The following is a 15,439-nucleotide window of genomic DNA, read 5'->3' as shown; positions in this document are numbered from 1 at the left end:
AACTCCACAAAGTTCCATCCGCTGAAAACCGTAGCAACCACAGGACACATTAAGCAACTAGGCCTACGCCCTCAGAAGTGAAGAATGCTGAGCACACATAAAATAGAAAAATAGATGTTAGAAGAAAAAAATAAGATTTGCAGGAACTGTATTGGAGGAGACGGGCCCACTTTATAGATTGGCAGGAATATCAATACGGGAAAAATCACTGTAAGCGCTCCAGGGCTGAGTGTAGAGGCAGGTAACAAATAGCTTCCGGGGGCTCTGGGGGTGTCTTCATCCTTGACTATGCAGCAGGCGCAGCTCTGGGAAGCCCCGGGCCAGCCCCGCCCCCGCGGGCCCCGCCCCCCCGCGGGCTTGGTCGAGGCTCACCTGGCCCATCCGCACCCACACAAGATCAAACTTCCGCTGCCTGAAGCAGCCAAACTGGCTGAACTGCTCGAGCTCCGGGGCCCCGCCCCTTCCTGCCCTGGCTGAAAAGCGGAAGTGGCGTCACTCGTGATGGGGTTCGCTGTTTGCTGCTGACCTCGAGCGTGTCAGGAGTGCTTTGTGTTGGTCCTGGTCCAGCACCGGCCGACTTCCGTGAGCCCGGGACGAAGGAGAGGGTGTCTGGTGGAAGGTGCGAGTTAGAGGACGGCTTTGGCCTGGGCCGCTCAGGGGCCTGCGTAGAGAGGCTTGGCGCGCGCCGCCCGATTCTGCCGGGGCCTCGTGTTTCCCTGGAACGGCCATGTTCTGGACACCGCTTGGGCGTTGAACGGGAGGCGTCCAAGGGCACCCCCGCGGGGTCGTTTATCCACTGTACTCCCTTTGTGATTTTTCTCCAGGAGGAAAATTATTTACGCAGTTCCAGTCTGTTGACTCCGGCCCCGTGGCCTCGTGTCTTCACCGCCTGGCGATTCTGGCCTATTCCCGGTGAGCGCTGAGTTAGTTCAGAGGGGCCTGCTTCCTTTAGTATGCAAAAGAAGGTCTCATCCGATCATTTGTCTTTGTCTTGGCAAGTTTTTTATTTTTGGTGGTACTGCATTCAAGTAGAAAAACAATACTTTTCTTGGATGTCTGAAGGCATATTTCTGTATAGAAATACAAGTCTATGTAATAGACAAGTTTTTCCACTGAAGAGAAACAGGAATGCTCACTTATTTCTTTGTACTTCTAAGCCTGTACATCCCCACAATAGTTAAAAACGGGGCCTCGAAGAAAAAAAAGGATGGTGGCTTTTTTTGTCCTGGTTCTGGAATAGTTGGAACTTTCTGTTAACAGGCTCTTTGTACTAAGTATATTTTCCCCTATTTTTCTTCGAGAAGTCTGTCATCTAAATAAATTGTAGATAAATAAATACACTTATGGTGAACATGTCTGTTATCTACCCTGGAAAAACGAAAATCCTCCATATTCCAAACTAATGCCTTGGACTGTTTTTGGATGTGGGATGCAATTACAGTTTATATGTAGTTACCATCTTTAAAGTCTTAACCTAGAGCACTGGCTATTGTTTCTCTGTTACATTGATTTTCTGAAAAGTCACAGGTTCTTTTTTAGAAAGTCACACATTTTGATAGCTTTTTTTAAATTGAGATACAATTGACATGTAACATGAGTCTCAGGTGTACAACATACGGTTCAATATTTGTATATATTCCAAGACCATTACCACAATAAGCCTAGTTAATAGTTAATAACATCCATGGCCATTTACAATTTTTTCTTCTTGTGATAATTTTTAAGGTCTCAGCAACTTTTGAACATAAAGTATTATTACCGATAGTCACCATGTTGTATATATTACATGTGCTCAGAGTTTATACTCAGAACTTATTTTATGACTGGAAGATTGTGCCTTTTGATAACCATCCCCCATCCCCCACCATTCACACCATACCTCCCCCCTTTCCTGTGAGAACCACCATGTGTTCGCTATGTCCCTGAGTTCCATTTTAGTTTTTTGTGGGAGGTTTGGGTTGTTTGTTTTTTGTTTTTTGATGTTTGTTCTACACATAGATGAGATCATAGGCTATTTGTCTTTTTGAGGTTTATTTCACTTAGCATAATGCCTTCTGGGTTCACACATGTTGCTGCAAATGGCAAGATTTTCTTCTTTGGCTGAGTAATACACCACTGTATATGTATACACCACCTTTTTCTCACTCATCCATCAGTGCACACTTAGGTTGCTTCCATATCTTGACTGTTGTAAATGTTGCTGGTGAAATAGGGGTGCAATATCTTCTTGTGTTAATTTTTGTTTTTCCTCAGATAAATGCCCAGGTGTGAAATTGATGGATCATATAATTTTTTTTTGAGGCTCCTCCATGCTCTTCCATAGTAATACACCACTGTATATGTATACACCACCTTTTTCTCACTCATCCATCAGTGCACACTTAGGTTGCTTCCATATCTTTACTGTTGTAAATGTTGCTGGTGAAATAGGGGTGCAATATCTTCTTGTGTTAATTTTTGTTTTTCCTCAGATAAATGCCCAGGTGTGAAATTGATGGATCATATAATTTTTTTTTGAGGCTCCTCCATGCTCTTCCATAGTGTCTGCATCAGTTCATTCTTACCAGTAGTGCACAAGGGTTCCTTTCCAAAACATCAGCCCAATACTTGTTATCTCTTGTCTTTTTGATAATAGCCATTCTAACAGGTATGAGGTGATAATCTTGTGGTTTTTATTTACATTTCCTTTATTAGTAATTATTAGTATAGTTAGTAATGATTAGTAATGTTGAACACCTTTTCACATACTGTTACCCATCTGTATGTCTTTCTTGGAAAAATGTCTACTCAGATCCTCTACCCATTTTTTAATCAGATTATTATTCTGCTGTTAAGTTGGATTGAGTTCTTTATATATTTTGAACTTTAACCCCACGTCAGATACATGTTCTTTTCTAGTTTCTTGGGGCTGTAAAGTTGTTGGACCATTTTGAAGTTTCTGATTTTATTTTCATGTGTTTAAATGTTTGCTCCATTTCTTGGATTTCCTGTCAACTGGTAACAGGGTCCAGAGTAGCGATTGGGGAACTCTGTCTGAAAAGGGCCAAATAGGAAGTACTTAATGTTTTGTAAACCAATAGATCTTGAATTGTTCAATTTTACCTTTGTAGTAAGGAAGTAGTCATAGATCTTAATAAGCAAATGGGTATGGCTGTTTTCTCATAACACTGCTTAACAAAAACAGGCCTGTTACTCATGGTTTGTCAACTCCTGGTCTAGAGGATTCAAAAGATAATTTACAAAATATATTGTAGGTGATGTGTGTGCCTCAAGTTGCATTTCATCAGGAAGACATAGGTTTATATCATCCTTTTATTAGTGATGCTATATTTGATGCTGTATTTGATATAATAGTGATTATCAGAGCCCTCTACTTTATAGGTAGATTTTTTTCCTTTTGAATAAGAAAGTACAAACATACCTCATAGATTTTGTGGCTTCTCTTCCAAAACCACTATGATAAAAGCAAATATTACAATAAAGTGAGTTGAATTTTTTTGTTTCCCAGTGCATATAGAAATTTAGTTTGTGGTATATTAGGGGTACAGTATCATGTCTTTTAAAAAAATGAACATACCTTAATTTAAAATATTTTATTGCTAAAAAATACTAGCCATCATCTGAACTTTCAGTGAGCTGAAGTCACTGAGATCACCATAACAAAATAATGAAAAGTCTTGAGATACTGTGAGAATTGCCAAGATGTTACACAGACAAAAAGTAAGCAAATGCAGTTGGAAAAATGGTGCAGATAGACTGCTTGATGCAGGGTTGCCACAAACAATGTGTAAAAAACAATATCTGGGAAGCACAATAAAGGAAAGCAGTAAAATGAGGTACACCTGTAATAGGCAGTATTTTGACATTTAGAATATCTTGTTACACAACAACCTGTTGTAGCATCGCTGAGTAGCCAGCAATGGTCTTCTATGTATGTTGTCTCACATTTATAGAGGTTCATTTTCAGGGCAAGCTTTTATGGCAGATTTCTAGGTTAGAGGGCAAATAACATTTTATTTTTCTGGATATATAAATCCTTTCTATAGATTTTGTGCCATTTGGTAGTTTTTCATTCAACTTCAAAACATACTTGAAACTTCAGACAATGGCCTAAATTTTAGTTTTCACTACAAGGTACTTGTTTTCAAAGTGAATATCTTGTCCACCTTCATGAATAAGGAGTACTCAAATTTTCAGAAGTACAGTGTTGGGGCATATATTTCATTGTGCACAGACATTATATGATTGCTATTTAATTTTGGGGTTCTAATTGTATTTTTTTGTGACTTCATTTTATGCATATCTGCAATTCCCACTTGACCAACACCAAAAGCAGTGGTGTGTTTTTTCCCTACGTCTATAACAATCACAGTGTTAAGCACAGGAGTAATAGTAGTATAACTTTCTTCGGGTACCCGGACCCAATTCCAGTATGTGTAAATATATGGGAAGTGGTCTTCCCACACATACACCAACCAATTCTCCAACACAAGCAGGGTGTTGGAGAACTCAGTTCTGATGCTGTCAGAGACAGCACCAGATTCCCAAGTTAAGGGCTCCTTCCTACAAGCCTCCCCCCACCCCGCTCCATCTGCCCATCACAAGCCCCAGGCAATTACCTGTGCTTCTGACCTACCAGCTACAGATTGGGTGTTGCCACAACCTCCCCCTTAGTTTCGATTAATTTGCTAGAGTGGCTCACAAAACTCAGGAAAGCATGTTTACCAGTTTAATAAAGGATACAAGGTAACAGCCAGATGAAGAAAGACATAGGGCAAGTTCCCAAATAAAGGAGCTTCTATCCTCATGAAGCTTGGGGCTTGTCTTGGTGGCACAAGGAGGTGTTCTGGCTGCCAAGCATAGAAGCTCCCTCCAACCAAGAAGTAGGATCAACTAAGCAGAGCAGGAAGAGCAGAGAGAAAGATAGAAGTTCTTGTCCAGGGTTTTTGTTAGGGCTTCATTGCATAGTCATAATTGACTAAATTTTTAGTCATTGGCTCCATCCCCCTTAAGTAGTGGCCAACAAATCTCATTAACATGACAAAACAACCTTTTCGCTTTTAAGACATTGCAGTGTTTTCAGGAACTGGATGAAGACCAATATACCTGGCAAATATATATTTGGTCATAATGAATGACCAAATACATATTTCTTGTAACTCATGAATATCACAGTATCTATACTGTAACATCTTCTTAACATTTTCTGACACTCCACAGATCATTAAATAAGTTTAATGAGCCACGCTCTGTGCCCCAGGACAGGGAAACTGACCATCAAAACAGATAGTACTGCTGCTACGGATCTCAGTCTACTTAGGAAGATATTTTAAGTGAATACTGGCTAGTTTGTTATTTGGACATAATAATGGCTTAATATGAGGGGAGATGTACTGGGGGTGATGAAGATGAAAGGGTGGGTATGATTTAGCTAATCGGGTCATGTAGTTAGGATGGTGGTGAGTGAGAACATTCCAGATGGAGGGAACTTCATAAGGAAAATACCAGGGAAGTTGAGAGCTTGGTGTATTTCCTGGTCTGAGGAAAGGGAGATTGGCTGAAGCAGGGCACAGCGAGCATGGTGGGAGGAAATTGAAGGGGGGTGGCGAGCAGTACCAGGGGAATTATGTATTCAAAGTAAATTTGAACTGTGTACTAGAACTGTATTCCTGAGGCCATGGGAAGTTTATGAAATATTTTAAGAAAGTAATTTGAATCTACTTACAACTCCTAGTTTGAAATGGTCTTCAGGAAATGTGAAAGTGAAGCCATGGAGTCAACTTGGAATATGAGGATGAATAATTTTTAGAAGTTGGTGCCAGTAACTTAGGATTGGATTATTATTACAGAAAAGGAAAAAATGAAAGTAGTACACCTACAGTTAGTATTGAAAGAGCCTTTGCAACTTAACGCAGTTTACTTGGACTCCCTGGAGTTGCCTAAGCTCAGTCTCTTAGGAGCTCTTTAAGAGCATACATGATCTCTGGCTTCTATTGATCATTATTTTGAAGCATTGGATTTGTTTTGTATGTAAGCATCTTTCTCCTACCTTAACCTTTCCCTTAGGTTTTGTACTAGTAGTTAAATCTAGAGACAACAGCTGGTAATTGTGGTGGGTCTTGAGAACGAGCATCTTCCAAGACATCTCCAAGTACATTGTAGAACTAGAGGAAGACTAGTCTCAAAACCAAAGGGCAAGCTGCTTACTCTCCCTGGTAAAAGAACCTCAGTTGTCTGGGAGTTCAGCATTGTGAATTTCATCTGGGTTCAACTAGGTGTCCCCATTCCCAATTTCCTCTCTCCTTGGCTGGGGAGTCACCCTCAGTATCACAAAAATAGCTGTGTGAGAAGCTGTTAAATGTCACATTTGATTATCAGCAATATCTTCTCCCTGTGAACCTACCTACTACTGTGTAAAGCAATATGCAGGTTCCTCAAAAAAACTAAAAATAGAAATATTTGATCCAGGAATTCCACTCCTAGGAATTTACCCAAAGAATACAAGTTCTCAGATTCAAAAAGGTATAAGCACCCCTATGTTTATTACAACACCATTTACAAATAGTCAAGATATGGAAGCAACCTAAATGTCCATCAGTAGACGAATGGATAAAGAACATGTGGAACATAAACACGAATACTATTCAGCTGTAAGAGAAAAAAATCCTACCATTTGCAACAACATGGATAGAGCTAGAGGGTATTATGCTCAGGAAATAAGCGAGGCAGAAAGACAAATACCAAATGATTTCCCCCATTCATGGAGTGTAACTGAAGCAAAAACTGAAGGAACAGCAGCAGCAGACTCAGGCTCCAAGAAGGGACTAGCTGTTACCAAAGGGGAGGGGGGAGGGAGAAGGAGATTGGGGGCTATTATGATTAGTACACGTGGTGTGGGGGGATCATAGGGAAGACTGTAGCACAGAGAAGACAAAGTGACTCTGGCGTCTTGCTGCACTGATGGAAAGTGATTGCAATGGGGTATGGGAGGTGACTCGATAATATGGGTGAATGTAGTAACCACATTGTTTTTCATATGAAACCTTCATAAGTGTGTATCAATGATAACCTTAATTTAAAAAAACATTTAAAAAGCTTTAGGGTTAGCTCCCCCAAGGTTGTAAAATATTCCTCTTTATCTTATTCTAGAAGCTTTATTGTTTTACCACTCATGTTTAAGTCTATGATAACACCCCAGGGTTGTGTTTAAGTATGGTATGAAAATATATATATTTATCTTCTCTCTGGTCTCAGACTTTGGCTTGAGATGCAAAATAGCAGATCCGAGCTTGTCATTTTCTGGGCAACAACACTCAGTCTACCCCACACCATTAACACTTAATAACCATCATTATTGCTGTAACCAGCAAGTGTAGGATTCACTTGGTCCCCCATACAAATGTATGACTTGCACCATATGACAATCAACCACAGGTAACAGCTCAACAATAGGCATTCTTTGTATTATTGTGCTTTGCTTTATTGTACTTTACATATATTACATATTACAAATTAAAAGTTTGTGGCAACATTGTGTTGAGCAAGTCTGTCATCACCGTTTTTCCATGTGTTTACTCACTTCATGTCTCATGTTTTCAAAATATAACTTGCATATTCAAAAATGTGATTCTCTAAATACTTTGGGTGTTTTCATTATTTGTTATGATCAGTGATCAAAACTTAATGGAAGCTCAGATAATGGTTAGCATTTTTAAGTAGTAATGTATTTTTAAATTAAGGATGTACATTGTTTTATTAGACATAATGCTGCACTTAATAGACTATGGTATAACCTAAACAACTTTTATATGCACTGGAAAACCAAAAAATAAATGACTCTCTTTAATATGTTACTTCCTTCATTGCAGTGGTCTGGAACTAAACCCACAGTATCTTGTTATGATTCTCTATTCTCATCGGCAAGAACCTCAGCTCTGCTGAGATTTGACCAAACCTATCTCCAAATCTCATCTTTACAACTTTGTCTTTAGGGATCACTCCTTTTCAATTCTGTAAGACTCTTCATTGAAATCAGGAAATAGAAACCATACTTTGACTTAAACAGGAAAAGTGTAATGTAAAGACATAAAGAGAATTCTAACACCTGAGTTGATAGTACACAGTGAGGCCAGACTTGACTTAAGACTTTGTTCGGGAACATGTCATGGCAGCCTATTATGTGGTGAGGTTCACTAGGTTTCCAGGTCCACAGCTAGTCAACAGTCACTGGGCAAGCAGGAAGAACTCTGGAATGTAGACAAGCCATGACTGATAGGTAGATGTGGAGAGAGCTGGAGCAGTAGGTGTTCATATAAAGGCCATGGGAAACAGTTGACTGCAGATGAGCCCAGGTTGGTAAGTGAGTACTGAGAAGAAGGTACTGTTCCTACCACCCTTAGGTTCCTAGAGCAGTTAAATGGGTTTCTGAAAACAAATGTATATTCTAAGTTATTCAGCTGCATATAATCTAGGTATATGTGAAGAATAGTTGAAGACCTCAATTGTCTATCAATCCCCAGCCATTGGGTGTCCACATTGAACTGAGTTTTGTGCCACTCATTGTACTGGCAAACTGGCATCCAAAACAGACAGTGCTACCTATGATGTGCCAAAAAAAGAAAACCCTCCAAAAGAAAGTGGATCCTAATGTCAGACAATATTGTCAAAAGGTATTAACTGTGGAAATAGAGGATATTATAAGATTATGTTTCTCCAAAAATAAAAATTGAAATGCTTAAGAACTGCTATGTATTTGATCGTACATTTATATTTCAGTTACAAAATGAACATGAAAGTACAACATTCTAGTCTGGCCCACCTCACTATAAACAATCTAGGGGCCTATTCAATGAAGGATCCCAGTTTGAGATTCCTGGAAGTAGAGTTATACTGAAAGTCTGGACATAGTTTTTGTGACCATAGTGTGAAATAGGAGTTGATTGAAAAACTCACAATACAGAAAATGGGCAAACAGTGATAACATTTCCTCTTTCCCAAGGCAGGGTAGAGCACAAACCTCAATGAGTGTTTCCAAGCAAGACCTGTGTGAGTGTCCCAGGACTTCTAATATAATATTCTTGGTTCTTTTGTAAAAACTTCAACATTCTCTGATCTTTTTGAGTCATGTGGAAGAGTTAATGATTATTCCCTCTTCTTCCAGGAACCAGCAGTGTATGTGCAGTGTGTGTAGGACACCCTCACCTGCTTGACTGTTTCCATATATACCACTTATGAACTGGCATATCAAAATTTTCATTCTTATCCTTTCTGATAGGAATGTTGGATCTTGATGCCTAGGACATGTTCTGTGTATGTTACTGCTCTCAACCGAGTGCCTAGCATAAAGATAAAACTTCTTAATTACTTACTGAAAAAGTAAAAGAATAAGCCAGAGATAAGAACTTAAAAGACCCAAGAGCTTTGAACTTCCGCATCCATCCAGGGAGATTGAAGTGTATTGACTTTATTTTTACCTTCATATGCCCAGCAGCAATCTGGACTATGGCTTCCCAATACATATATAATGTATAGACACTACATGTGATGAAAGTAAATTACAAATATATGTGAGCTGTAAGCTTCTAGTGTCACATCCGGTACATATTAGTCTTTAATTAATGGCAGTTGATGTTATTGGTACTCTGCTGTATGGCTTACTGTTTTAGTAGGTTTCATATGTCATCTGCACAGAAAAAGTTAACATGGGGTGACTGACCAGATTAGTATTTGTTAATTGATATGGAGACTCCAGATAACCTGACAATCCAGAGGGGTGGAGATGGCCCTATCCACTTATAATCCTAAGCTGCCCCAAAATAATCTTGGTTCAGGAAAGGAATGTTAAGGCAAATTCACCGTCAGCTTTGCAGCATGGTGTCTATAATATGTCCCATAAGTACTCCTAAATGCCGTTTTTTGGTTATGCCCACGTTATGTAGTCCTTTGGTTGGTTCCTGAGCGGCCATGCTGGCTCATCTAGGAGGAGCTGAGGTGGGCCACAGAATGCCATTTGCTGCATAAGCACATTTATCAGGTTTGTTGCTTTTGACAAATGAAGAGACACTACTCTGGGCTTCCATTTCCTTACCCAGAAGAGGGAACCATTCTTTTCCTGATGGGAACATGGGTCACGGTCCCCTTTTCAGACTCCAGGTGAGATGGGGCTACTCCAGCTTCTTTATGGCAGTAGTGTGTGTTTGTATGGATTTTCTTGAGTATGCCTTGGTTTGGGGGAATGTGGTGAATGTGGCAGTGATAGCCATCTCAGGGATCTCATGCCTTCTTTCATTCTCCTAGGTCCTCTTTCTCAGGACCAGAATCTCTTTGACCTCTTGAAGGAAAGATAGAGAAAGAAATTATGGTGACTGAGTATTCAACAAATTTTTCTCAGGTAAGTATGCTTCAATAGAATGACATGTGCATTCACCACATACATAATGTTGTCTCATGGTGACTGCATAATTTTTTATTATGCTGGGTATTCTGACAATGGTAAAGAAGATGGAGGTGCATTTCTGAAAGATGTATTCATCAGCATTTACAAGTGTAATTTTCTTAGGAGTTTGCTAAAAGGGAAATGAAATGGGAAGAGCTTTTAGGCTCCTTATCTTGAAAGATAAGTTCCTGTGTTAGAGGGTCCATTACAGCCATAACTGAACATACAAACCATAAATGAGTATAGATAGAAGAGTACCTCACCCCCATGCTATCTGGGGGAGATAAGAGAGACTTTGAAACCCTCTATTGTTCTTGGTCTGCCATCTTCATCCCCATTAGACGGTGATGAGATGAGATGTTCCTGTACTCAAGCCAGCATGTGTGTGATGGTTTAGGATCCAGTGACCTTTGATGATGTGGCTGTGGACTTCACCCAGGAGGAGTGGACTTTACTGGACCTCACACAGAGAAACCTATACAGAGAGGTGATGCTGGAGAACTACAAGAACCTGACTGTGGCAGGTGAGGGTGTATCATTCCTGTAGTCTTATTGCACAGATGAATGTTATGTATTTGCTTTGTTCCAGGATGGCTGAATTTAAGTCTGAATAGAGTGCAAAGTAACAGGCCCTAATCTCTATGCTAATGAGTTTTAATCCAAGGTAGTTTTTGTGGAAATGTGATTCTAAGCATCACCATCGTGGTCTTAGAAAGGTGCATTCTCAAAATTCACCTTTGACATACTGACAGAAACTGGCACTGGAGTCCAGTCATCTGTGTTTTAAGAAATGCTATACCTGATTCTGGTGAACACCAAAATTTGGCAGCCACTGGCATAGTGGTTCTTCCGCAAAGTAAAACCTTTTGGCACTGTATTTCCTCCTGCAAGAAGTCATAGAGCTTTGTAACTGTGTGTGTGTGTATAATATACATAAATCTGAACGTGGGTTTGAGGACCTAAGGTGAACACTGGGGCACAGAAAGAAAAGATACTCGCCCTTTAATCTCATTTAAAACAGGTTTACTGCATTCATTTGAAACAGGAAAGTTTGCCATCTTTTACAGGATGTCTTTTCATTTATATATGTCTTTCCTTATGAGCAGGGTTTCAGTTTAAACCCAATCTGATATCTTGGTTGGAACAAGAAGAGTTGAAGACAATGGAGACAGGTGGCCTCCAAGGTGAGTGATTATGAAGAACTACTCTGGTCAATCATGATTTCAGTAGTTTTGAACTTACAATAAGGAAATGTAAAGATGTGCTTTCTCAGAAAGCTCATGTCATTGATGTGTGGCACTTTCTTAAACTTCTCATATGTACTTGTACTTCATTTACTCAAAATTTCCTGTGATCTCACACAATAACCTGTTACTACTAATACCAGTTTTTCATTTTTATGTGTCTTTGTCCAGGATTTTCTTTACTTCCCCGATTGTGTTCTCTTTTCCACATCATGTTTTTCATAGAATCATTTTTTGTCAGCTACTCAGTTTTGACTCCCATATATGTCCTTACCATTGCTAAATTGTTAATAATAGCTACACAAACTTAAAACATGTTTATCTTGGGGGAAAAAACAACAAATAAGCCTTATTGTTTTTAACTATTTTATCCTACCCTTTCTACAACTCTTATGTTTTTTTTCTTTTCATTTAGAATGGGAATTGCAACTTAATACCAAAGATTCAGAAATTCAGGGTATTTCAGGAGAAAAACCATCCAGTGGCATAGAACAGGTAAGATCACTATGTATCTAGGAAATACTGCTTTCCAAATTTAGAAAAGAATAGAATTTTCATTAGAAGATCACAAGTGATAAATACTTGAAATAAGTGTCATTAACTCAAGAGAAAGTGGTACCTCTGATGAGGTGTACTAAATGTATGAATTTGGGGATTTCAGAAATCAAGCTTAAAATTTGTTGCCTAGAATTCAGAGATACTCATTTCCACACACACAGTTCAACACTGAGTTTTTTAAATAATTCCATGAAACTTTACAGGAATATTTTAAGGTTAGAGTAGACGTCACATCATTCTGGCAGAAGGAACCATCATTAAACTGGAAAGATGTTAACAGGTCAGAAGGTGTATATGTGTAATAGAAATGGCTAAGATTTTTGAGGTGAGGAGGATCAATTTATGAATCGAAACCTTTGAATCATTCCATTCATCAATAGGCGAGAAGCCACCATGGATGGAAGCTCGACAATGATCAGTGTGGTAAAGACCTCGGTGAACGCTCATGCCTTAAGACACACAGGAGAACTCAAAGTGGAAGGAACAGTTGTGAGGCTGGTCAGTGTGGAGAAAGCATCCTTACTCTGCAGAAGAAAACTTCAGCTAGAGAGAAACGTTCTTGGTTTAATCAGTGCAGAAAAAACATCAGCCTAACTCGAAATACTGTATGCTGGAAAGTTAGCAGACAAGAAAAAGCCTTTGCATGCAATGACAATAGGAAAGCCTTTGTTAATCAGTCTTGCTTTCAGGCACAAATGAGAACTCACAGTAGAAAAATCTACAGAAGCAAGGAATGTGAGAAAGGTGTTAACTCTACAAGCTTTGGTGTACAAGTACAAACTCACACTGCTAACCAGAGTTATGAATGTAAAGAATGTGGGAGAACCTCCTCCACTGCATCCTCAGGCTTCTCTGCACACATGAAAACCCACAGTGGAGGGAAGCTTTTCAAATGTGACAAATGTGGCAATTCCTTTGCTGCTTCATCACATCTTATTAGTCATTGTAGGACTCACATTGGAGAGAAGCATTTTGAGTGTAGCATATGTGGGAAAACCTTTCAAAGTTCTTCACAACGTGTCATTCATATGCGAACTCACGCTGAAGAGAAACCCTGCAAATGTAAGCAGTGCAGAAGAGCCTTTGCTGTTTCCTGTAACCTAACTAAACATGTAGGAACTCATGACAAGACACTGCATGGATGTAAGGAATGTGGGAAAGCCTACACTAGTGCTGCTTCTCTTTGGAAACATGAAAAAAGTCACAGTACAGAGAGGCCCTTTGAATGTAAAGAATGTGGAAGGTCCTTTAGAACTTACTCATCTTTTAAAAATCACATTGGAATACATGCTAAAATAAAACCCTACAATTGTGAGGAATGTGGGAAAGGCTTTGTATATCCTTTCTACTTTAATATTCACATGCGCAAACACATTGGAGAGAAACCCTATAAATGTAAGGAATGTGGAAAATCCTTTAGAAGTTCTTCATGTCTTAATATTCACGTACAGATTCACACTGGAAGAAAACCCTACAGGTGTAAGGAATGTGACAGACCCTTCATCCAGTACTCATATTTAGAAACACACAAAAAAATTCAGGAGGGACTAAAACCCTACAAATGTGAGGAGTGTGGGATAGCCTTCACTGCATCCTCAGGACTTACTGAACATATGGAAACTCATAGTGAGGAGAAACCTTTCAAATGTAACAAATGTTGGAAATCCTTTACTACTCATTCATTTCTTGTCAGTCATTTTAGAACTCACACTGGAAAGAAAGCTTTTGAGTGTAACATCTGTGGGAAAGCGTTTGCCACCTCTTCATACCGCGTCGTTCACATGCGTACTCACACTGGAGAGAAACCCTATGAATGTAAAGAATGTGGGAAAGTTTTCACTTTTTCCTCAAGCTTCAGTAGACATGCAAGGCTTCACGCTAGAAAAAAACCCTGTGAATGTCAGGAATGTGGGAAAGCCCTCCTTCAGGCCTCGGGCCTTTCGCAGCATGTACAAATTCACAGAGAGAAACCCAGAATGTAAACAATGTGAAAGTCCTTAGTTATTCCAATTATTTTAGGTAAATGAAAAACTTATTCTGTAGAGAATACATGTGAATGTTAAAGGTATGGGAAAGCTTTAGTTCTCCCAGTTCATTTCAGAGTAATAAAAGAACATATGGAAACTCATAGTGAAGAGAAACCTTTCAAGTTTAAGAACATGGTAAAGGCCTCAATGATCCCAGTTCAGTTTGATGACCTGACAGGACCTCACCAGAGAGATGGTGGTCTACAGATGTGAGGAATGTGGGAAATTCATCAGTCTCACAACTCAACATTTTAAGTCTCAAGTGAAGCCATAGTGTAAGGAAATGTGGAAAACCCTTTAATTAGTGCTTATGTGAAATACGTTCTTTAAATATGGAGAAGATACCTGCACTGCAGAGGAGCTCTTAATACAGGGTATGTGGGAAAACTAAATAATGCTCACTTGTGATCTCCCTATACAAACTTATGAATGTAAGATACGTTGTAGAGTCACTATTTTCCATTAGATTGTTCCTCATCCTTAATGAACACAGGGTGGTGATTCACAATGAAGAGAAAATGTGACAAGTATAGGAAATTAACTCTCCTGTTGACACAGAGCAGACCTGCTTCCTACTTCAGAAACCCGGTTCTGCCACCTCAGCATTCTTTGCTTGTACCACAACCCAGCATATATGCAGATAGCCATACGGGTCCTTTGTGTAACCTGAGACTTGGACACAAAAGAAACCAAGACAAACATGCTGATGCTTATGCTGCTGACTACTGCGAGGAAGCTACATCCTCTCTCTGACTAAAGTGTCTCAGCTCCTCTGCCAACATCTGTGGACCACTACAAGCTAAATTAAATTAATACCTTGCAAGAAGAGAGTAATCAAGTCATAAGTCCAACAGTTTTGGTGACCGACACAGGTTAATAGACACGTGGCTTTCTGGAAGAAGGAGGACAATGGCCACCAGGTGAAGTGTGAAGACACAGTATCTGGAATTCAGTGACAAGGTCTCTTCCCCAACAGGTTTCCACACAACATGGAAACAGAGGGGAATAGGCTCCCTATTGTACTGTGTCTTAATAGGCATATCAGTAGCTATATCAATAATTACATCAGCTTGATTTTCTTTAATTGCTTAGTCTTTATGCTTTTAAAATGCCTCTTTTTTTATATATATGCTATATGTAGTTTTAAAGTATCTAAATATTTGAAACCCAACCTT

General features: G+C 39.4%; 1 protein-coding gene across 2 annotated transcripts; it reads left to right on the top strand.

The window, feature by feature from the left end:
* Positions 1 to 480: 480 nt before the first annotated feature.
* On the top strand, positions 481 to 15,348 carry LOC118920948 (zinc finger protein 266-like). 2 transcript variants are annotated; one of them, XM_036902543.2, is made up of 7 exons: positions 481 to 582; positions 825 to 912; positions 10,297 to 10,390; positions 10,833 to 10,959; positions 11,542 to 11,619; positions 12,095 to 12,174; positions 12,618 to 15,348. In XM_036902543.2, exons 3-7 carry the CDS (start codon positions 10,358 to 10,360, stop codon positions 14,217 to 14,219), a joined length of 1,920 nt encoding a protein of 639 aa, XP_036758438.2. In that variant the 5' UTR covers positions 481 to 582; positions 825 to 912; positions 10,297 to 10,357; the 3' UTR covers positions 14,220 to 15,348. The 2 variants fall into 2 exon arrangements, with proteins under 2 accessions (XP_036758438.2, XP_057346076.1); XM_057490093.1 differs by having other exon boundaries at positions 825 to 919.
* Positions 15,349 to 15,439: the final 91 nt, after the last annotated feature.

Source organism: Manis pentadactyla, chromosome 12 (genome assembly GCF_030020395.1).
Source record: "Manis pentadactyla isolate mManPen7 chromosome 12, mManPen7.hap1, whole genome shotgun sequence".
Classification (NCBI taxonomy): Eukaryota; Metazoa; Chordata; class Mammalia; order Pholidota; family Manidae; genus Manis; species Manis pentadactyla.
This window is presented reverse-complemented; position numbering and strand designations above follow the sequence as displayed.